Source organism: Ammospiza nelsoni, chromosome 23 (assembly GCF_027579445.1).
Source record: "Ammospiza nelsoni isolate bAmmNel1 chromosome 23, bAmmNel1.pri, whole genome shotgun sequence".
Lineage (NCBI taxonomy): Eukaryota > Metazoa > Chordata > Aves > Passeriformes > Passerellidae > Ammospiza > Ammospiza nelsoni.
The window spans coordinates 2036724-2058339 of NC_080655.1; the positions used below are offsets into that span (position 1 = coordinate 2036724).

At 54.6% G+C, this 21616-nt stretch overlaps 2 protein-coding genes across 3 annotated transcripts; one reads left to right on the plus strand and one right to left on the minus strand.

Moving 5' to 3' along the window:
• Positions 1-277: 277 nt before the first annotated feature.
• Positions 278-3429, minus strand: LOC132083214 (green-sensitive opsin). Its single transcript, XM_059487822.1, has 5 exons — positions 3069-3429; positions 1302-1470; positions 884-1049; positions 541-780; positions 278-409 (listed from the first exon to the last, which is right to left on the minus strand). The coding sequence occupies exons 1-5, from the start codon at positions 3427-3429 to the stop codon at positions 278-280; spliced, it is 1068 nt and encodes a 355-aa protein (XP_059343805.1).
• A 9386-nt stretch (positions 3430-12815) lies between these two features.
• Positions 12816-18158, plus strand: MLN (motilin). 2 transcript variants are annotated; one of them, XM_059488105.1, is made up of 5 exons: positions 12816-12859; positions 14613-14738; positions 15952-16068; positions 17161-17263; positions 18023-18158. In XM_059488105.1, the coding sequence occupies exons 2-5, from the start codon at positions 14622-14624 to the stop codon at positions 18028-18030; spliced, it is 345 nt and encodes a 114-aa protein (XP_059344088.1). In that variant the 5' UTR covers positions 12816-12859; positions 14613-14621; the 3' UTR covers positions 18031-18158. The 2 variants fall into 2 exon arrangements, with proteins under 2 accessions (XP_059344088.1, XP_059344087.1); XM_059488104.1 differs by lacking the exon at positions 12816-12859 and adding an exon at positions 14378-14504.
• The last annotated feature ends 3458 nt before the right edge of the window (positions 18159-21616 follow it).

The following is a 21616-nucleotide window of genomic DNA, read 5'->3' on the forward strand; positions in this document are numbered from 1 at the left end:
GTCCCCACCAACCACTGCTGTTCAAACTCGATGGGGACAGGTAGGGACAGTCCCCCAGAGGTGACATGCTCCTGGGAGCACCTCAGAGTGGGAGAACTCTGGCAGAGCTCAGAGTGCCACGTGGATGTGTGGGGTGGGGTCTGCACAGCTACAGCAGGACGGGCACAGCCAAATTTCCCTGCAGGGGAGGGGGCCGGGGCACGAGGGAATGGCTGGGGGGCGTCTGTCGGGGTCCCCGAGCTCGGCAGGTCACCCCAGTTCAAACTGTCCATGCTCTCTATGCAGGTGATACTTGGCTGGAGGAGACGGAGGAGACCTCGGTCTTGCTCTGGGATACGGTGGAGGAGGTCTCTTCATCCCCAAAGGGGTTCTTGCCGCAGCAGATTGTGGTGATCATGCAGTTACGGAACTGGGGAGGGGAGAGAAAGGACAATGGTGGCACTGGGGGCAAGGAGGGACGTGCCACAGGACCAGGATGGACTGAGATCCTTCTGGGAAGGAGCAACGTGCCCGTGGAGCCCCCAGACGTGGCTGTCTCACCTGTTTGTTCATGAGCACGTAGATGATGGGGTTGTAGAGGGAGGAGCTCTTGGAGAAGAAGGCAGGCACTGCCATCAGCGTGGCCGTGAAGTCGGCGCCCTTGTTGGTGAAGATCCAGAACGCCACCACGGCGTAGGGCGTCCAGGCCAGCATGAAGCCCAGCACCATCAGGATCACCATCCGCGTCACCTCCTTCTCCGCCTTCTGGGTCGTGGCCGATTCCTGCTGCTGGGCAGCTGCCTGTGCGCACAGAGGGTGGTGAGGGGCAGCTCTGCACCCCAACCCGCATCCCCCAATCCTGCCTGAGCCACCCCCTGTCCCCTCAGTCCCCTCCCGCCGTTACCTCGCGGACTTTGCAAACGAGGCGCCCGTAGGAGAAGAAGATGATGACGACGGGGATGATGAAGTGGATGACGAACATGTAGAGCACGTAGGACTCGTTGTGGAAGTCGGGGTTGTGGGTGTAGTAGTCGGGCCCACAGGAGCACTGCATCCCCTCCGGGATGTACCTGGCAGGGAGAAAGGTGGGAATCTGCTCCAGGACCCTCCCTGGGGGCAACAGGGATGGAATTCCCTGAGGATGGGGGATGCTGGGAGGGTGGTACAGGTGGTTTGGGTGCTCGCAGTGTCAGCTTGCTGTGACGCTCCCTCCCATGACAACGGGACATTCATTTCCCTCCTCCAAGGCCAAGCACTTCCCTGCTGGATCCACCTGCTCTCCCTGCAGGGATCCAGGAGCTGCTGGGGATCCTGGGGCTCACCTGGACCAGCCGAAGAGCGGCGGGGCGGCGCAGGAAATGGCCATGACCCAGGTGAAGGCGATGCCCATCATGGCGTGGCTGGCGGAGAAGCGGAAATTGCCCATGGGCTTGCAGATGACGATGTAGCGCTCGATGGCCAGGACAACCAGAGACCACAGGGCGACCTGGCCTGCAGGGAGGAGAGGGAGAGCCCACGGTGTGGCCAGAGCCCCTATGGGCTCCACCTTCCCTTGGTGCTTCCAGAGGAGAGCAGGGGAACTGGGGATCAGCGTGGGATAAGCAGCATCCTGCTAGGAAATTGGGAATCCTCCACCCATAACGTGCAGAGGGGATGCTGGGGGCGGAGGGGTTTTAATAAATTAAGAATCAAGGGAGTGAATCCCACCTGGGCGTGGGGAAGCACAGTTCCTGGCAGTGCTGCCAGATGCCTCCAAACCTGTTGATTCCTTTAAATTGTGCATTTCACGAGCCTTCTGCTGGCGCTGGATCGGGGGAGGCGCGGGGAGGGGGGGACTGTGTGGGTGGGGAACGTGCACATGTATTTATGAGGGATAATTAAACTTCAGGGGATTTGGGAGCGTTTAGTTCGTGCTGTAAGCCTGCTAATGCCCCCAGCTGTGATAAGCTGCTGATAACGACACCCTGTGCTGGGATTCGCTGGGGACCTGCTGCTCGCACAGCCCGCTGCTTCCCAGCCAACTTCCTTCCCTGGGAACAGGAGCCTCCTCCTCCTCCTCCTCTGAGAGGTATAAACATTGGAAAGGCAAAATAACGCGGCCCAAGGCTCACTGAGCAGGGATGGAGCAGACTTTGGGATCTTCAGACCCCAAAACCAAGCCTTTCCTTGCTCCTTGCCTTGGATCAGGACATTCAGCTGTGCCTTTGGCAGAATATCCGTGTTTTTAAAATGTGTATTTTCAGAGCAGCATCACTGTGGGAAATGGCACCGTTTAGGGGAAGGAAAGCAAAGTCCCTGTGGTGGCTCTGGGTGTCTCCAGCAAGGACTGGTGGCTGTCAGATCCATCACGAGGTGTGGCGTGGGCAGGGCTGGCTGCGTGGGCTCGGCTGCTGAGTGAATTCTCCCTGTTTTTCTGCAGGGCCAAGTGTTGGCAGCACTCGTGTGTGTCCCTGAGAAATGCCTCAAGGAAAATCCCAAGGGCACTCAAATCTGGTGCAGCTGGGACAGAGCTGAGCCATCCTTGAGGAGCCTGGGAACTGCCCTGGATCCTCCTCACCTTCCTTTTGCCCCTGGATAAGCTGTGAGCCCTCTCATCTCTCCACATCTCTAGCTTTTCTGTGGGGTTACCTTCCTGAGGGATTTATCTTCCCCTTCTAAACCCTCTATTTCCCCAAAAAGGGAAGCCTTTGGGTTAAGGAATAATCATGAAATCGTGAAGGTTGGGAAAAGACCTCAAGTGCAAGCCTGTTCTTGGTCTGAGCTGCTTGGCGTTGATTTGGAACACGCTGTGGTCATTCCTGGCAGGTCTCTGGTAAGCACCTTGTGACAAGCAGGGCCAGGTGACCCCAGACTGGATCCTACACACAAGCATCCCTTCCCAGGCTTCCTTTCCCTGCCCCATGCCATGGAGGCTCCTTGCTATGAAGGTCAAACACACAGAAATCTCTTTTCCTCCCCCATTTTAAGTGCAGGGCTCGCCTCACACATGGAGGAACAACTCTGCACATCCCAACAGTGCCATGAAGGATGGAGCCAGACTCCCAAAGCCCTGGAGAAGGAAACCCCAATCTCCCATGCCCATCCCTTACCTCCCAGCGTGGCAAAGAATCCTTCCACGGCACAGCCAATGGGGCCGAACACAAAGTAGCCGTTCCAGGCGGTGTAGAAGGTGACGGTGAAACCAAAGCAGGCCATGCACAGGTCAGCCACCGCCAGGTTGACCAGGATGTAGTTGAGGGGCTGCCGGAGCTTCTTGTGCTTGAAGGTGACCAGGAGGGTGAGGAAGTTGATGGGGAAGCCGGTGGAGATGAGGAAGAAGATGTAGCAGCACACGAGGCGGTATTTCCAGGGCTCGGCCAGGTAGTACTGCGGGTACTCGAAGGGGCTCCGCACCACCCCGGTCTTGTTGGACATAGGCACGTAGAAATTGATCCCCTCCGTCCCGTTCATGCTGCCCTGGCTACGGAGGGATTGTCTGCAATGAATTGAGTTCCGACCCTGATTAATTACAAAAGGGAAGCCCCACCCCCTTGAGAGGGTTCCCCTCCGACCCAAAAAATGGATGAATTACGAGGAGCAGCAGAAGGTGAGGGGATGGAGGCGGTGCCCTGCCCTGTGCCGCGCCGGGGGCTGGCGGTGCCGCGCCCCGGGGTGGTTTTATACCCTCCGGGAGGGGGAGGCTGACGAGGGGCTCGGCTAACTTTGTATGACAAGGGCAACGGGATTGAGAGGGGCTGATGGTTTAAGCACCCTCTAAGCAGCCAGTTGGCCCCAAAACCTGCATTAAAGAGTATTAATTGCCATTAAGTGTTTAATGTTGTTTAAGGTGTTGGGGGCAGGAAGGGATGGGGTGGGGAGCGCTTGGGAAGAGGGGCAAAGGTGGGAGGAGCAGTGGGGAGTTTGGGAGGAGCGATGTGAAAATGGGCCGTTCTGGGGTCTACAGTGTGTCACAGGTTTGGGGTGTCCCTGGGCGGCTGAAGGCCCCTGTGAGACCACCTGGGGACTGGGGAGTGGCCAGCTCTGCCCCACTGACCTTGGGCAGGTCACTGGGGGAAGACTGGACTGAGCTTTGTGGGTCTGAGCTGTTGGCTGGGCTCTGTTTCAGGTGCTTGGCTCAGTGTGGGGACTGCTGGGGTCTGCATCCCAAATCCGGGCTCTGCATCCCAAATCCAGGCTCTGCTGACACAGCCAAGGGCCTGGAGCTCGGCAAAGGTAGGAGGGGAAGCCACTTCCCATCCCAAAGGTAATGCAGTTGGTAATTTTTTGGTAAAGGTAGCGTTTTGGGGCAGAGCTCTTGGTTGTGTAAGCCCTGATCACATCCCTGGCTGAGCCACGGGGCAAAGGAGAGCAAAGATGTCCTGAGCTCTTTGCAGAGAGACCAGCACAGCCTGGGAGAGCCAGAGGGATGGAAGGGAGCTTCTCCCAGGCTCCCAGCATAGAGTGTGGGATCCCCAGGGCCAGTGCCAATGCTCCATCTCATCCAAGTTCTTCTTCCCCATTTCTTCCTTCTGGGTCATGGGGGCTCCTTCTCCAGGGGAGCTGCCTAAGGCGCCTTAGGGCAGCTCTTCCCTTAATCCTGGGGATGTGGGGGGTTAAGGGAGCTGATCGGATAACGAGGTAAGCTGGGCCTCCTCCTCCTCCTCAAGGCACAGCCCATGGAAAAAGTCATGGATGAATGAGGGCTCCTGCACGCCTGGAGCTGGAGCGGAAGGCTAAGGGGGTGTTGGCATGGATGGTGTCCTAATTCCTGACCCAGTGGGTGCAGAAGTAGGACGTGGTGCAGGGAAGTGGGTCAGGCCACCCTCAGGTGCCCTGGGAACAGGGATGTGGGTTCCTCACGGGATGGATGTGCCTCTTGGAATCGTCGCACCGTGAAACCACCAGGCACCAAATTCCTGCTCCAGGTCTTCCTAGAGGGCATGAGGGGAAAGTGGAGGAGTCCCATGGCCCTGCTTCTCACAGAGCTTTCCCTGGAGGAATTTCCTGCCTCTCCTGGCCATAGTCAAGCTCAAAAAATTTGTACAAAAATTTGGCACGTTGTTGCAGGATGAGTTGAATATCAAAGGAGATCCCAGAAATTCTAATCCACAAAACCAACTGTGCATCTGCCTCAATTCCAGTGTGCACTTCCCAGCTCCCATGGGAAAAAGCAACTCTCTCCAGCTCCAATATTTCACTGTGGTGGCCCACCTTCAAAAGAGAAAGCAAATCTTCAGCTCCAAGATTTCACTTCAAAAACAATTGGACCTCACTGCCAGTGCCAGCAGCGTCCCAAAGTTCAGGAGCTTCTCCAAGGCTTTGCATCTGGACAGAGGTACCCCATGGGAAAGTTAATTGTCACCTCCCATCCCTTCCTAGCACCACTTTGGGGTGTCCTGCCCTCTTCTAAAGTCAAGAGTGGTGCAAAGGAAGCTGTGGGGGAACAGGGACACTGAGTCTGGGTGCTGGGGGAACACTCAGCTGCACTTTTTGGTAGAGGGACCTTCCCTGGCTCAGCAGATCCTCTCCACTCACCTGGCAGCTGAGTGAGGAGGAGATTTAGATTCATGGGTGGCCCCCAGCCACCTTTCAAAGGGACAACTGGGCTGAGAGGGTTTGAACCGACCTGGATCATGCCCTTCCCCTTTTTGGGAGCTGCCTGTGGAGCAGGTAAGCCTGAGTCACCTGTGCTTTGTAAGAGGGCTGTCCCCTCCCAGCTGTCCTCATGGATGTGTCCCCTGGGGTCACTGCCCCAGGGCTGGAGGATTTAGAGCTCTGGGCAGGTCAGCACAGCCGGAGCAATGGCCAAGGCCTCGAGTAAACCCAGAGCAGGGAAATGACACCACTGAGAGCGCCTGGTCCCTCCAGGACGTGTCCTGAATGCAACCTCAGCTCCTGCTGCAGCCCTGTCACAGAGATGGCTTTAATTTGCTGTCTCTTAGCAGGGAAAGTTTATGAGCTGCTCTCTCTCCAGGAGAGCTCCCGGTTGTTTTCTGTGCTGACTCTACGACAGCAGCAAATTCCAGGCCCTGCCTAATGCGGGAGGAGAGCTTTGCTGCTCTGTGTTTGTCCTCAAGAAAAGGCTTTTCTTGCCCCTTGCAGGTTTTCCTGCTTTGAGCAGGGATTGTCTCTCGCTCATTGTTTGTTGGCGCGCGGCGTGACGGGGCCCTGAGCTGCTCTGGGCTTTCATGTCCTGTGTAAAGCAAGGGATGATAATTATAATCAAATAACCGGCTTGAACAGAGCCGACACGCCTGGTTCACAGGGATCAGAGACAGGCACAGCTCACACAGGGGAGGGGGGCTCCTGGAGCCCTTTGTGGTGCCCAACCCCAGCCCTGCTGGGCACAGGAGCCACTTGCCACCCAGGTAACACCTGGCAGAGCAAGGTGGAGGGAAATGCAAGAGCACAACAAATCAGTCATGAAGGGAACATCTGTGCTGAGCTCCTGGTGCTGGGCTGACGCACAGCCCCGCGAACCCTGGCTGTGAGCACAGCTCTGCACGGCTGGGCTCATTCTGGCTGCTTTTATAACCAGTGCTGCCCTGAATCTCCCTCCCCTGGGGGGCTCATTCCTCCCCAGTGGGCAGGAAAAGAGGGGGGAATGTGCCTCTGGGTGCCCTGGGAAGACCCCATTTCCCGTATCACATAGCAGCCACCCAGGGCCGCGGCGCTGAGCCGCTTAGGCCGGGCTTGGGAGCTCCCTCGCCAGGAAAGGGGTTAAGGCAAGATAAAGCCCCAGCGTTATAGAGACCATATGGAGGGGAAGAAAACCCTTTATCCTGTAATTGGATTCGCTCTGCGCTCGAGGTGAGGCTGAGTGGAGCTGACAGGCCGTGATGGGCGAGGCGCTGCCAGCCGCCCGTCCAAAGCAGGATGTGTGTGCACAAACTTGTAGATCAATCCATTAGAGTGGATCAAATAGATTTAAACGTGTGGCAGGGAGAAGGAGGACACTGATGTATTTACAATTGGGTTCTCTGGGCCAGCCCTCCCCCAGCAGGGATTACCTGGCCATGGCTGGTGGCTCTGTGGTACCCAGGGCAGGGGCTGGGGGTGGACAGGGAGGTGACCTTGCTTTTGTCCCAAAAAATAAGAGTGCACAGCAGGCAGTGTTTTGTCTTTCATGCACAAAATTTGAGCAGGAGGGACCCCAGCTCCCGTTTTCCATGCAGGTTCTCCATCTCCATCCTGCTCAGGCTCTCCCCCCAAGCCACAAAGCAGCTGGGATATGGGGAGAGCTCCCCCACACCAACCTCTTCACGCTCTGTCAGCTCCCAGCCTTTTCCTCCTGCTGCTGATCCAGGTAATGTCTCCGCAAGCACTGCAGGATTTCCTGGGAGAGACAGGCGCTCTTTGGGCCCTGTCATTTCCCTGCCAAGGAGCTGAGCAATCCCGGCTCAGCTGCGAGCCTGCTCCGCTCCGTGTGGTGCTGTCAACACTTCTCCCTCGGTGACAACCCGGGGCTGTGGCAGAGTGGGCAGGTGTGCAAGACATTCCCCCGGCCCCACAGTGAGGAGCAGCTGGCACAGCCATCAGATCCCGGCAGCTCCATCAGATCCCGGCAGCTCCATCAGATCCTGGCAGCTCCATCAGATCCCGGCAGCTCCATCAGATCCCTGCAGCTCCATCAGATCCCGGCAGCTCCATCAGATCCCTGCAGCTCCATCAGATCTCTGCAGCTCCGGCAGATCCTGGGACCTCCAGGACATCCTGGCAGATCCCAGAAGCTTGGGAAGATTCCATCAGCTCCAGCAGCTCTGGCAGATCCCAGCAGCTCCATCAGATCCCAGCACCTCCAGGAGATCCCAGCAGCTTTGGCAGATCCCAGCAGCTCCAGCAGAGCTCCCGAGGCTGCACCCAGAGCGAGTTGTGCTCTGCCAAGAGCAACGGCAAAAACGCCGCTCAGATCTCCCTGCCTGGCAAACTGGAACCAGTCTGGATTTTGGTCTGGTTTCTGGGCTCTCTGAGGCAGTTACCAGGGATCTCTGTCTAGCTCTCTCCTTTGCCTGGCATGGGGCAGGTGTTTGACTGCAAAGTCAGAGAGGCAAAGGAAAGGATTTCCCAAATTCCTGAGATTTGTGTGTCCATGGCACCCCTCCCCACCCTGCAGTGTCCACTTGAGGCTGGCTGGGCAGCCAGGAAAGGGGGTTCAGGCACACAGAAATAATCCAGCTCTTTTATTTTTAATTTGTAAATCTCATTTGAAGTGGAATCCTGTTACTCCCGAGGGCCTTGTTGTGGCTGCTCATGGGTTTCCACAGCAATGCTGTGAACGTGCTGCTTCGTTTTGTCATAACTGGGTCAATTTTTTTTTTTTTCTTTCTAATACAAGCCCTTAGTTTTCTCAGTGGAAGCCTGGAGCCTGCTGTGACACGGGCAGCTGGGTTATAATCTTATGGGAATCAGCACGGAGGAAATTTGGGGGTTGCCTGCTTGTTTCCTCTTTCCAGCAGGGCTGTTCCCTGCTGCCTGGCTGGGCTGCCTCCTCGCCCCAACATCCCCAGGAACAGCCAAACTGGTGTCCCAGCTCCCAGAAGATCCACATCCTGGCAGTGTTTGTCCCCCAGCCAGGTGCAGAGCCCCATTCCTGCCTCCTGCCCCATTCCAACTCCTCTCGGTGGTGGCTGCGTGTCCTGCACCATGATTACCATGATTCATTCTTGCTGTCCCTGCTTTAAAGCCTTTTAGGGATTTGCTCCAGTCCAAATGTGTCCATCCTCTCCCTGTGCCCTTCATCCTGTAATTGGATTCATTTCCTCCATCCAGCCCAGGCTGGGCTGCTCCCCATCCCTTTATGTAACAGCTCTGGCTCTGGCTGTGCTTGACCCACAGCCACTGACAGCAGCGCAGGGTTTGCTGCATGTTGAATCCCATATTGACCCTTTTTTTGGGCAATTTGCTCCCTTTTCCCTCTCCCATGGGCTGTGGGCTCTCGCCAGGCTCTGTGTGGCTCCATCCCAGCACGTGCAGCTCCTGCTCCAGGGAACAATAAACCAAAGAGCCCCGTGCAGGGGAGCACAGGCAGGGTTGTCTGGAGAAATGATGCATTTTCCCACCCCTTTCATTAATATTTATTCTTCTTAATTCCCAATCTTTACTGTTTAGCCCTCTAAAGCCTTTGTGGTTGAGAGGCTTTCGCTGAGGTTGCTATTCCGCGCCGAAGCAAAACATCCACGGATTAAAGGGGCATTTTATCAAAAGTGAGCCCTGTGCTGGGATCAGGCCTGGCTGCACAGGCCCCGAGGCTCTGCAGATCTTTCTGCTGCTGTCACAATTCTCCATTCTGTTTTTCCCACATCCCAGCTGGGATGGATGTGCTGCTGATCCTCTCCCAGCCTCTCCTGGGATTCCTCGCCCAGGAGCTCACTGACCTGCCACATGAGTCTCTTTTTCACTCTGACTTCTGCCTCCTTGTTCCTCCCAGGATGAATTGGTGCCTTGAGAGCCAGAACCCTTCTCCTCTGTGGCAGATAAATGGCCACTGATTGCTGAGAGGTGCTGGGATGAGCAGAGAGAGTCCAGTGAGAGCACCAATAAATCCTGGGAATTTGGCATCATCCAGTCTTGGGAAATCTGCTGGCAGCTGGCACTGCTGAGCACAACGATGCTGGACCCCTTCTGTCTCCCCTTTTCTTTCTTCCCATCCTTTAATTCTCCCCCCAATTGTTTTCCCTGCTCTTCTTTCCCTCTCTTTTTTTCCCCTCCTCTTCTTTCCCCACAATTGTTTTCCCTGCCCTTCTTTCCCTCATCTTTTCTTTCTTTTCCTCCTCTTCTTCCTTCTGCTTGTTTACCCTGCTCTTCTTTCCCCCTTCTTCTGTTTCTTTCCCTCCTTTTATCCACCCCCTGCTTGTTTTCCCTGCTCTTCTTTCCCTCTCTTTTTTCCCTTCCTTTTCTTTCTCCCCAGTTGTTTTTCCTGCCCTCCTTTCCCTCTTCTTCTTTCTCTCCCTCCTTTTCTCCCCCTCCAGTTGTTTTCCCTGCCCCTTTTCCCCTCAAAAGCCCCCCAAAAACCATCTGGGGGTTTTTCTGGTGCCTTGGTGGCGATGCTTGCAGAGCTCAACCTGATCCACTGGTGTTGGACACGGGAACAGGGCAGGGGAAGGAGGGAATGAGGCAATGAAAGGTCAGAGGGTGCCTGGAGTGTGGAAAAGCTGAACTCCTCCTCACCAAAGTGAATAAATATCCCCTGGGAGCAGGGCAGGGATCTCTTTGGCTGAAATCTGAATGATTTCCCTGGCTCTGAGCTCTCCCATCGCCTGCCTGGGGTCACAGCACCCCAAAAGAACAGTGGGGTGCCCAGGGATGTCACCCAGCCCCAAGGGACAAACCAGTCACATCCCCTCCCTGGGTGTGAGGCTGCATTTTGTACCGTTCCTAAAAATATTCCTGATCCCTCAAGTGAAAACCGGGTGGCTCAGATTTGAAAACCAAAATGGGAACAGCTGAGCTGCATCCGTGGTGTTTTCTCACCTCCTCTCCCTTCTCTCTTCACTCCTTCCACATCGGGGAGAGGCTGGCAAAGGAGTGACCAAAAATGTAGAGAAACCAGGCAATGAAACATTTTTCTCCTGTTTATTTCTTTCCTTATTTGAGAGGAGAGAAAGTTTTTATAAGCCCAGACATTTATTTTATTAGAAAAAGGGATTTTTAATTTTTATTTTTTTTTTATCCCAGTGAAATAGGATTGTTATGGTTTTGGTCAGTGCCTATCCCCTCCAGCCCTTGTAGAGAAGCCAAATCCACCCGGGCTCTGTCCAGAAAACCATTTCCCCCCTCTTTTGTTCTTTCATGGAAAGCTGAGGCAACAGGCAGCATTTCCCCGGTTTTGGGGTGCACAGGTCACCTCAGAGCTGGTTTCCAGAGAGGTTTGGGTGTGCTGCTGGCACGGGCAGCTCGTTCTGCCCCTTGTTCCTTGGCACTGCCACTGCTGCCAGGCCCAGTGGACTGCACTCCACTGCCAGTTTCCTGGGAAAACGACTCCCAGTTATGCCAAATGTTTAACTTTCAGAACAAGCAGAACTGCACTAAAACCCATCCTGCACATCGTGTTTCTGCTGCCTCCAACCTCTGCTGCCACTTGGCACCACAGCCCAAAGGGGAGTTTTGGGGGCTGCAGGTTGCAAACTGTGCCAGGAATGCAGCAGGATGGAATTTTGGAATTACAGCGCTGGCAAGGAGGCCTCCAGCTGGGATTTTTTATTTTCATTTATCCTTGTTTTGCAGCCAGGATGTGCCAAAAGCTGCATTTATGGACTGGGCCGAGCCAGAGGCAGGAGGTGCCTGTTGCTCCCACCTGCCCTGGCACTCCCAGACCTGGAGTCAGATCCTTTATTTTCAGCTCCACGATTCCTTCCTGTCGGAGCACTCTTGCATAATTAAGAGGTGAAGCTGGCAGGCTGCATGCAGCTAATACAGATATGATTAATTTCCATCCCTCTGTTTGATTTGGAAGGTTGTCCTTCCCCAGGCTCCGTCCTAGATGGATGGAAAGCGGCCAGACAGACGCGTCTTGGAGGGACAGAGGGACAAGACACGGGGAAGTTCAGTGCTTGGGAAAAGTGACCTTTCTTGGTAACTCATTTGTCACTTCCCAGCACCATCTGCTGACTCTTCAGCTGCATCCATCACAACCATGTGAAGAAAAGCACTGGAAAAGTCAATTCAAACGGGAATGGGATGAGGTTTGTGCAAATTGTTTAGGGAAGGGAGGTGTCACCCCACATTCTGTGGGTGACATCCTTTCCATCACCCCCAGCCACATTCCCAGGGAGGTTTCCAGGGAGCAAAGCTGAGCTGGAGCCTCTGGGAGCTTTGTGATAAGCCGGGGAGGATGCCCAGGGATCCGGGAAGCACCTGAGTGCTGGACACGAGGCTTTTCAGGAGGGCTGTGTCCCAAATCGAGCGTTATTGACAGCCGGGACAGCAGCAGCTCCCTGTGACACCTGTGTGCCCGCGTCCTATCGACTGCCTGCGATGGGGCCGGGTGACAAATGCCATTCCCAGGTAACTAACAGCATTCCCGAGTGACAAATGCCACTCCCAGGTGACAAATGCCATTCCCGGCTGGGCAATGGCCGTTCCCGATATCCCTCCCCGGGCAGGCAGGAATGCTCCCCGCTCTCCCAGCCAATGGAGCCCCTGGATGCAGGAGGATTTCATGGATTCCCAGCTCGTTTTTCCCTCCTGCTCCTCGCCTGGCTGCTCCCAGACTCCCTCAGGAGCAGCTCCAGGATGTGCCTGGCCTGGTCCCAAAGTCTCTGGCACCAGCTCCTGGCTGATGGTCCTGGGAGAGCGTGGATGAGTTGTTGCACAATTCCCTCCCTCTCTCAGCACCTCGTTTGTCTAGAGAGGGATGACAGTGCAGGATTTGTGTTCCCGAGGGGGATCAGTGTGCCAGGCTCAGTGAGGATGGGAGAAGGAGCCACTTGAAGACTCCAAGTGGCAATTTTGATATTATTGTGATTTGCAATTACAGTAGAAATATAATTGACACAGGTGTCATTGTAGTGCTGGGACATTCACCACCTAAAATACTCATTCTGCAGGCTCGGTGTCTAGAAACACAAGCCAGGAGAGAGGAATTTCTCTAAATTAGAGATGGAGAAATGGAGGCAGCAGCTGATCTGTCTCAGCTGTGGGACCACCAGGAAAAGCTGAAGAACGTGGGCAGGGAGCAGAGGGGATCTGCCTGGAAACGAGAAACTCAGAAACCTCCAGTGCAGATAACATTCCCTGCCTGGGAAAGGCGTTTCCATGCAGGCCAGGCAGCTGGACAGGGTCACAGGTGAGTGACTGCAGTGCTTGGATGGGTTTATAAAGGGAGGAGAAGCAGCAGGAGCACCCAGGTGTGACAGGAGGGAGAAGAGCTCTGACCCCCAGTGTCCCGTGGCTGCACCCCCAGGTAGGTCTGGGCACCTCTTGGCCACAGCAGAGCCAGCTCTGAGGAGGAGGAGGGAACAAAATCAATGCTGAAACAATGGGGAAAGTGCTTTTCCTTCATCCCCACCTCAGGAGCACCAATTCCAGCAGCTCCTGCCTCCTGTGGGCACCTGGCAGACACTGGGCACTGCCACGGAGCTGTGGGGAGCCCAGTGCCCTCTGAGCAGGCAGAAAGTGAACCTCAGACAGGTCCCAGTGCCAGGAATGGCTGGATTTTTGGGGAGACAGCTCAGTAGTGAATATCCTGTCCTGTCACTGTGCCAGCTGCCCACCCCTCCTGCCCCCAGGCTGGCACTTGTCCGGGTTTTGAGGGGTGTCCCAGCCCTGTGTGCCCACAGTGCTGATGCTGAACTCAGGATCCTCATGCTTTTTTCTTTTCCCTGTGGAGCTGGGAAGCAAATCCACCAAGTGCTCTCTGCTGGAGAGGTGCTGAGCTGGAGATCTCGAGGATGGAATGCAGGTCCTGCTTGCCAAGCAAGGCAGGGCTCTCAGCAGGGCTGTTTCTCAGTGGAGAGGTCTGTGCGGGTGTTTTTTCTGGGAGAAGAGGGAGAGAGAATCAATTCCCAAAGGGATTAGCCAAGAAGAGATGAAGGAAGTGACTGGGTGTATTTTCTTTGTATTCAGCAGGATTTTATTTATTTATATATTTACTGCAGTGATAGAACAAATGAAAAAGCACCAAAGATTGATGTTGCTGAGGTTGCATTGCAAGGGCACAGCCAGAGAATTCCTGCTTGGATCCCTGCAGGAAACAGGGCTGGGACACCCTGGGATGTGCCAGGGCTGGAGGTGGCTCTCGTGGCCCAGTCTGGGTGGGCAGGGGGAGATGGCACCAATGCAGTGCCCAGGGAAGGGACAGGACAGGGTGTGACTGACAGGTGCTGTGGAAAGGGAATATTTATTAACTTGCACTGGCCCTTGGTTCAATACCAGCTGATATTTATGGGAAATCTAATTCAGGAGTCAAATCTAACTTAACAATGTCTTCTCAATAATGTCCAAACCAAGAGGTTGCTGAAACTAATTAAGGATCAGGCTCCAATCAGGTGGAGAAGTTAAGCTGTAGGACCAGACTTCATTAAGTCTGTCCAGAGAGAATATTTTAATATTTAAAGAGAACATTCAATGTTTACACAAGTCCTTTCCTGAGGTGAAGTCACATTTAGATCACTTCAGAGGTGGTTTTTAAAGCCCTTTATTCCAGGCTCAGACAGAAAACGCCTTTCCCATTTCCCTTGCACTCAATGAGGCTTCTTGAGAGATCCAGTCCACCCAGGAAGGTTTCCAGTGGTGAGGAAAATCAAAACAAAATTTTAAAAACCAGCTGTTTGAAGGATTTTCTCTTTGCAGCACCTCTGTCTGCCATGCTGGGATTGATGGGTTTGCTCTGGATGTGATCAGGTCTTAAACCAGCACAGCTGCAGGGCTGGGGCTCCAGAACTCAGGGGGGCTTGAGCAGTCCTGAAGGGCTGGGCTTGAAATCCCTGCAGATGTTGCTCAAGAGCAAATCTGTTTACACAAACAGCTTTGAGAAGAAAATTGTCAGTCAAGGCACTTCTACTCTCAGTCAAAGCACTTCTGTTCTCAGCTCAGGAGCAACTGGAAGAGTAAATATCCCTCAGGTGGGCTGGGTTGCAGCTGGTGGAGAGCCAAAGGTTTTTGTCACACCTCCCTCTCCACTCCTGTCCTGGTGTCTCCTTTCCTGTGCTGTCCAGGCTCTCAGGATGGTTTCGAGGAAGGTGGTGGCCAGTTTGCTGCTGGTGTCCCTGCTGTGCGTGCTGGCTGAGCAGACCCAAGGCTTCATGCCCTTTTTCACCCAGAGTGACTTCCAGAAAATGCAGGTAACCCCTCTGGAATGAATAAACCAGGATAGATTTCTCCCGCCCTCATCCCCCAAACTGCAGTGCACACCAACAACAGGAGACACTGTGATATCCTCCTCCCAAAATCCACGGCTTTGGGGGGAGGCAGAGGGGATTTTTAAGGTGTGAGATAGAAAGGGAGAGCCTGGACCCCCTACCAAAGGTCAGCCACACCTGTGGGGGTGTCACCTGCGGTCCCTTTGCTGGTGCTGGAATTCTTCCAGAGCAGCTGCATCAGCTCAGTGATGGCTCTTTTGTTGTAACAAATAATTAACCATCCCCCGGCTGGTTGTCACCTCTGGGACGTGCCGAGAGAACGTTTTTCCTTTTGAAGTGAAACAAATACCGTTGAAAGGTGTCAGGCAGGCTCGGAGACGGCAGCTTCTGAAACGCAGCCCCAGCCAGCTTCCCCCGCACTGCCGAGCCCCTGGATGCCGGGAGAAATCCCAATCCCAACACCTCCCCCTGGGTAACAATGGCTGTTTGTGGGGAGCACAGGCGTTCTGCGAAGTCCTTGGGGAGGATGGGGACGCACATGGGCTGTGTTTGTACCCCATAGCATTGTAGCTCCGTGTCTGCCAGGGATTGGGGTTTTCTGGGGGAACAAAGGGGAAATCTGTCCCCAAAGGCCGTCCCTGCCCCTCCTGTGCTCACACACTGCACGCTGAGCATGGCCTGTGCCACATTTGGTGTGTCTGTCATATTCCAAAGCACCTCTGGCTTTTTCCAGAGGGTCCTAAATGCAACTAAATAAATGGGGATGGGCTGACATTACAGACCTGCAGAAAGGCTGGGGAAACATGACCTCTGCACATGCAGGGCACTACACGTGCAGGGCTGGGCTCAGTTTCCTTGCAGTGCTCCAGCACAGACCTGGCCAGGTTCTGGGACAGCTGGGGAAGGTCCCAGAGCTGTCAGCTCCCATGTCCTCCTGACAGGGTTCCCCCACCAGACGTGGCTCCTGTTTACTGCAGACCTTCACACCGTGCCCCGTAACCTGACCTCGCCCCCAGCACTGCTGGATTTCAGTCCCCAAAGGTCACTCAGGCCACAGCTGATGGGCCCTTCCACCACCTCACTGGTTCTGTGCCCAGCACTGTGGATTCCTGGCTGCTGGGACAGCACAGAGTAGTTTCGCTGCTGCTCCCAGCATCACCAACTGCCCCCTCTGCTCTCTGCCCCAAAACTGCAGGAAAAGGAGAGGAACAAGGCAGGGCAGAAGAAATCCCTGAGCTCGCTGCAGCAGCTGGAGGAGGAAGGTTTCTCTGAGCAATCTGGTGTGGATGTCAATGCAGCCAAGACCCTCCAGGTATGTGGAGCCATTGGGCTCTGAGAAGCCCACGAGGACATGCAGGGGACAAGGAGTCCAAGAGATGTCCTCTGCCTGCTTACTTCAGAGAGAAGTTTTTGCTCCACCCTAAATTATCTTGGTCCTTCAGCAGCCAGGTCACCCCTGAGACCCAACAGCCTCTCCCTGAGGAAGATGAGAACAGCTCGAGGTCTCTGCAAGGCAGGAACTCCCAGTTCTGCTTCAGCTCCTGCTTGGTGTCACCTCTGTCCCCACAGTTCTGTGCACTGGAGAGGCCTTATGTAAAAACTTGGGCTCTGAGTCTGTGCACAGAGCAGAAAATGGGCAATTTTAGGGATTGAAGTGCCAGGCTAAGCCCTCAAAGGCAGACTTACCTGGTGAGCCAAGTCTGAAAATTGTACTTTGCCATTTGAGCGCAGCAAACTTTTTCCTGTGTGGGCAGTCACTCCTGCAGGGAGCTCAGCCATTCTCTGCCAGCAAGAGGAGGGTGCAGATCCCCCCAAACAGGGACAGACCGCGTGGGACAGACAGCAGGACCAGCCAGGCTGGGATTTGGCCAAGGCACAGCTCAATGTGCAACTCCTCCTGCACTTGTGATGCACCAGCACTCAGTAACAGGATTTAAACAGCAAAATGCCCAGTTCAAAGTGTGAAATCCCCGAGCTGGCCAGCACCAGAACAGAGCTCTTTGCTTCAGGCACAGCTGGCTCCAAGTCCAGCAGGCTGGAGCAGGACCACAGCTCGTCCTCAGCTGTTGCTAGGGCAGGAGCTCTGCAGGCTCCGGCTGGAAGGGTCGATGTGCCACACAGTGGAGGATTAGAAGGTTCAGAAATTATTTTCTTTGCATCCCTGCTGCCAGGAGGTGCCTTTATCTGGATTTCTGAGCCAGCCCACGGGTTATGCAACAGCGCTCTGAACAACTCAAGAGTGTGTTGCCTTCAAAATGTTTCTTTCCCCCATATGAGGCTCATCCTCTTCCCTCCAAATCCTAAAGCCTCCACTAACTCGATCCAAGTGGGGTCAAAGCACCCCAACCTCCCTCCCTCTGCTCCCCTCACCTTTTTGTTCTGACTTCTCTGGTTTCCTCCACAGCAAGCCCTTCCTGTCAGAGCTTGGCTCACCCCAAGGCAGCTGGAAAAATACCAAGATGTCCTGGAGAAACTGCTGGCAGAGCTGTTACAGGACACCCCAGATGGTACTGTCAGAGGGTTGATTTCTGCCTTGGGAATTCTGCCTTTCCTTCTTCTCACCAGCTCATCAGCACAGAGATATTTATATTCCCCAGAAGGGTTTTTGTGTCGTGTTTGCTCACTTTGTGGAGCCCTCAGATCCCAACCACTCCCGTGTGCACCCTTTTGGGAAGGTTATTTCCTTCCTAAAGTGCTGCCCAGAACTGATATTGACTGGAAGCAGCAGCACAACCCTTCCCAGCAGCTCTGTTTGCCACCTCCCTGCTCCTCCTCCTCCTCCCAAAAAGTCCTCAGTCTCCAGGGAACAATTTCCAGCAGAGCTTATAACAGCAACCGTACCTGCGAGGCAGCTCAGCATGTGCAGCCAGCTTGGAACACCTCTCTGCCTGCACGGGGGCTTAACACTGACACTTAATTACACTGCAATTTGCTGCAAATCCTCCTTTTCCTTTGGGAGACCGTGTGTGGGAATTGCAGCAGCAAATATCCAGGGGCAGGCTGTTGTGCTGCTCTTCCTCCTGCAGGTTGAGGGGTGGTGGGATGGGGCTGTCCCTGAGCCTTTGCCTTTTCTGGGATGTTTAAGGCCAGGAAAGGGGGTCCTGCTCTCCCTGTGGGATTGCTCTGCTCTGCCTGTGCTCACCCCAGTTTGCCTCTGAGCTTTCAGCTGGGGAGCTGAGGAGGAGGAAACAACACATAAATCTGGCATTCATTCAGTCTTTCCAGAGCTTTAAGGACACTTGTGCTTGTCTCTCTTTTCTGTTTAGCTGACTGATATCTGCAGGATCAGAAGAGAGAGTGATGGAGCTCCTCAAGCTGAAAGACTCCACTTATGTAAACGAAATTTGTGAGAGAGATTAACAAAATCTGAGGTGAGATAATAAATGTGCAACGTAATTAAAAGGAGGATTTGTGTCTTCTGTCCTGCAAGCCTCTCTAAGAGATGGGGAGTGCCCAATGTGGGAAAGAAGAGAGAGGAAAGGCTCCAGGTTCTGGGGAACATCCCTGTTTTCCTGAGCACTGCTCTGAGAGTCCTGTGAGGAGCTGAGGGAGCTGGGAGAGGTTTGGAGACTCCTAAGGGGGCTGGGAAGGGTTTGGAAAGTCCTGAGGGAGCTGGGCAGGGGCTCAGCCTGGAGCAAAGGAGGCTCAGGGGGAATTCCTGGCTCTGCACAACTCCTGCCAGGAGGGCACAGCCGGGGGGGATTTGGGATCTTATCCCAGGGAACAGGGACAGGAGGAGAGGGAACGGCCTCAGGTTGGGCTGAGGAGGCTCAGGTTGGACATGAGCAGGAATTTCCTCATGGAAAGGGCTGGAAGGGGCTGCCCAGGGGGGTTTGGAGTGCCCATCCCTGGAGGTGGCACTGAGTGCTCAGGGTGGGCACAGGTTGGACTTGATGATCCTGGAGGGATTTTCTGACCTCAAGGATTCTGTGATTCTGTGAAAGTGTGTGTCAGAGCCTGAGGAATCAATCTTTGAGGAGTTTAAGTCTTATCCCTCCCTTTTAACCATAAGGGAAACCGAGGCAAACCTTTACCAGACCTCCTGGCCGAACTGGTGACACAAGGGGGGACCTGTGTGTCCCTAACTCAGTTCCCTGCTCCAGGAGGGTGCTCTGGCACATTCCCACACTGCTGGAGAATGCAGGAGCCCTGACGGACAGCCTCTCCCAGTGCCCAAACCCCTCGTGTCAGCCTGGTGCTGTAAATCCACCAGCACAGTGAGGAGCAGCTGTGCCAGGCACAGTGTGAGGGAACTGCACTCTGCCCTTTCTCCTGCCTCTCAAACACACCCCAAGGTGAAACCCTAATTCCACTTGAACATCCTGCTCTCCATTTCCATACCTTTGGCTTATCTGAGAGCTACTCCTCTCTGCTGGCAGCAGGAAATCCAACATATGTAAAGTACGGATGGATGAGATCAATGGTATGTACGTGAATATATCCAATTCCAATCCAATTTTATCCTCCCAACCTACCAGGAGTTCTGTTCTCGCTGAGCTCATTCCAAGAGCTCTGTTTGTGCTGGAACAACACCCCTCGGAGCACTCTGCTACAAGCAGCCCTGGGGAGAGGAGAAAGCTCCCAATGGGTAATGGAACAGGCAGCGTGCAGTGGATTACAGCTCTAATGTTTGATCCAAAGGCACGCTCCTTGTCCAGGGACTGATCAGCTCCAGGAAGCTCCCAGTAATGCTGAGGCAGTGTGAGCTGTGGAAGCTCTGTAATGACTCTGAGTGGGAGGGAGATGGGAAATAACACATTCCATTAGGCTGGGAGTGAGAGCAGTCTGGGCTGCAGGAGCTCCATCTGCAGAGGGGTGATATCCTCGGAAGAGCTGGCATGGCAATCACAGGAGGAGCTGTGCCACATTTACACCAGCGTGCAGCACGGTCAGAGTCTTGTTCTCTTCAGAGGGCACCTCTTGCCTTGTCACTTCAGAGACACCCAAACCTTTACTCCAGGTGTGATTCTGCCACATGAAAACAAAGGAGAATTCCCCCTGAAAGGGAAAATTGGCCCTAAACCTCTTCCATCAGCTCCACTGTGGGTCAGAGCTGTCCCTCCAGCATGCCCTTTCCCAGCTCCTTCACTCCTGTCATTCTCTAGGCTAACACGTCCCCTGTGCCATGCAGGAAGGAAAGTGATGGAAAGAAAGAAGGTGAACATGAGCCTCTTGGATTTGCTTCCTGGACCATTTCCCACTGGGGTGATGGTGGGGCTGACGCTGTGGAAAATTCCAGAGGGAGATCCACCAGCAGAACTCTTAGCCTTGGACCCAGACAAGCTGCATCAGCAAGGGCCAGCTTTGACCCCCGCCATGGATTTTCCATTGCTCATCCCAGTTGTCCCAGTTATAAATGAGCTCAAGATGTAATGGCTGGTTGTGACAGAGACCACAGGAACCCCTGTCCTGTCCTGCAGCACCAACTGTGGTGGCCAAACAGGCACCAAAGTACACCTTCAACTTTTGGGAGTAAATTCCTTCCACCCTCAGGGGCCTGAGCAGGAGAAGCAGAAACATTTCCACTGGAAAGAGATGGAGGGACCCCAACCAGCCCGCTCCAGGCTGTCAGGGCTCTGGATCTGGGTAAGAAGGAAGTGTTCTCCAGGTTTCAGGACAGATTTGCATTTTCCCCTGCCCTGGAAGGTGCTTTGGCAGCCAGCAGCACCCAGGCAGGAGGAAGAATCTGCTGCTCCAGAAACCAAACAAGAATTTCATGGTGGGATGAGCAGCCCAATAGTTGGGGGAAAGGGAAGGTAATGGAGTCACCTCTGACTTGCTAAGGAACTGAGCAGGCCCAGGACAGGCAGAGGGCTCTCGGGTCACACCTGTGCTGTGGCTGTGAGTGACAGGGTGACAAACGGGCAGAGTCGGCTCCCAAGAAAGCCCTGACACTTCCCCAGTGCCATGTGCAGGGCTGGCACCCAACAGCCACGGATAAGGAGGTGGGTGGGGACGGGGGTTTCAGCAGCCCATCAGTCAGCAGTGAAGGGTTCAGCTGCGGGTTTGGGGTGCAGCCATTCCCTGCTGCAGCACGGATCCATTCCCAGGGCTCTGCTCGCATCAGGCTGCCAGAACCGGAGCAGCCGGCGCGGCGTGTCTGCTCCCCTGGCATGGGAGGCACTGCCAGCAGCTCTGAGGCAGCTTCTGGGCTCGCAGGGAAGGTGGAGGCTGTCCCTCCATGCTGTCCCAGCTTCCCACGGCCAGCTCCGGCTCTTTCCAGCCAAGAAACGCTTTTTGCAGAGCCCATCTGCAGCCTCGGCACCGCTCGGTGCTCCCAGAGCTATGAGGATGATGGAGGGGCTGCAGAAATAGAAAATCCACAGTCAAATTCAGCATTGGCACTGTGGGCAGGGGATGGGAACAAAGATTGCCCATGGGGATAGAGGGTCTGACATCTCTGTTCCTGCTGCCTTCCCTGTAGGGGCCAAATGCCTTCCAGGGAAGGCAGGGGTTCTCCCAAGGGGAGGAAGGGAAAGGGGTCGTGGATTTCTCTCCACAAAGAAGAGGCACCTGATCCTGCTGAGCTTTGGTGCTGCCAGCCTCCTTCTGAGGAGGAATCACAGCTTTTCCCCCATCCTCCAGCTGTCCAACACCAATCCCATGTCTTTCCTTCTAAAGATTGTGCAATGAGGCTGCTGGGCCTGGGGTAATTCCCCTGATGGGCAGAATCACAAATTGAAAGGATGGGTTTGGGCTTTTGTTGCTGTTTTCTCCAGAAAAAGGTGAGTTCATGCAATTCCCAGGTTTGCACCAGCTCAGCCAGCGCGCAGCTGCATGCCCAGGCAGAGCTTCTGCAAAGTGAGAGCTGTGAGCTCACAGGATCTGTGTGATAGGAGCAAATTGGAATTTTTTATTTA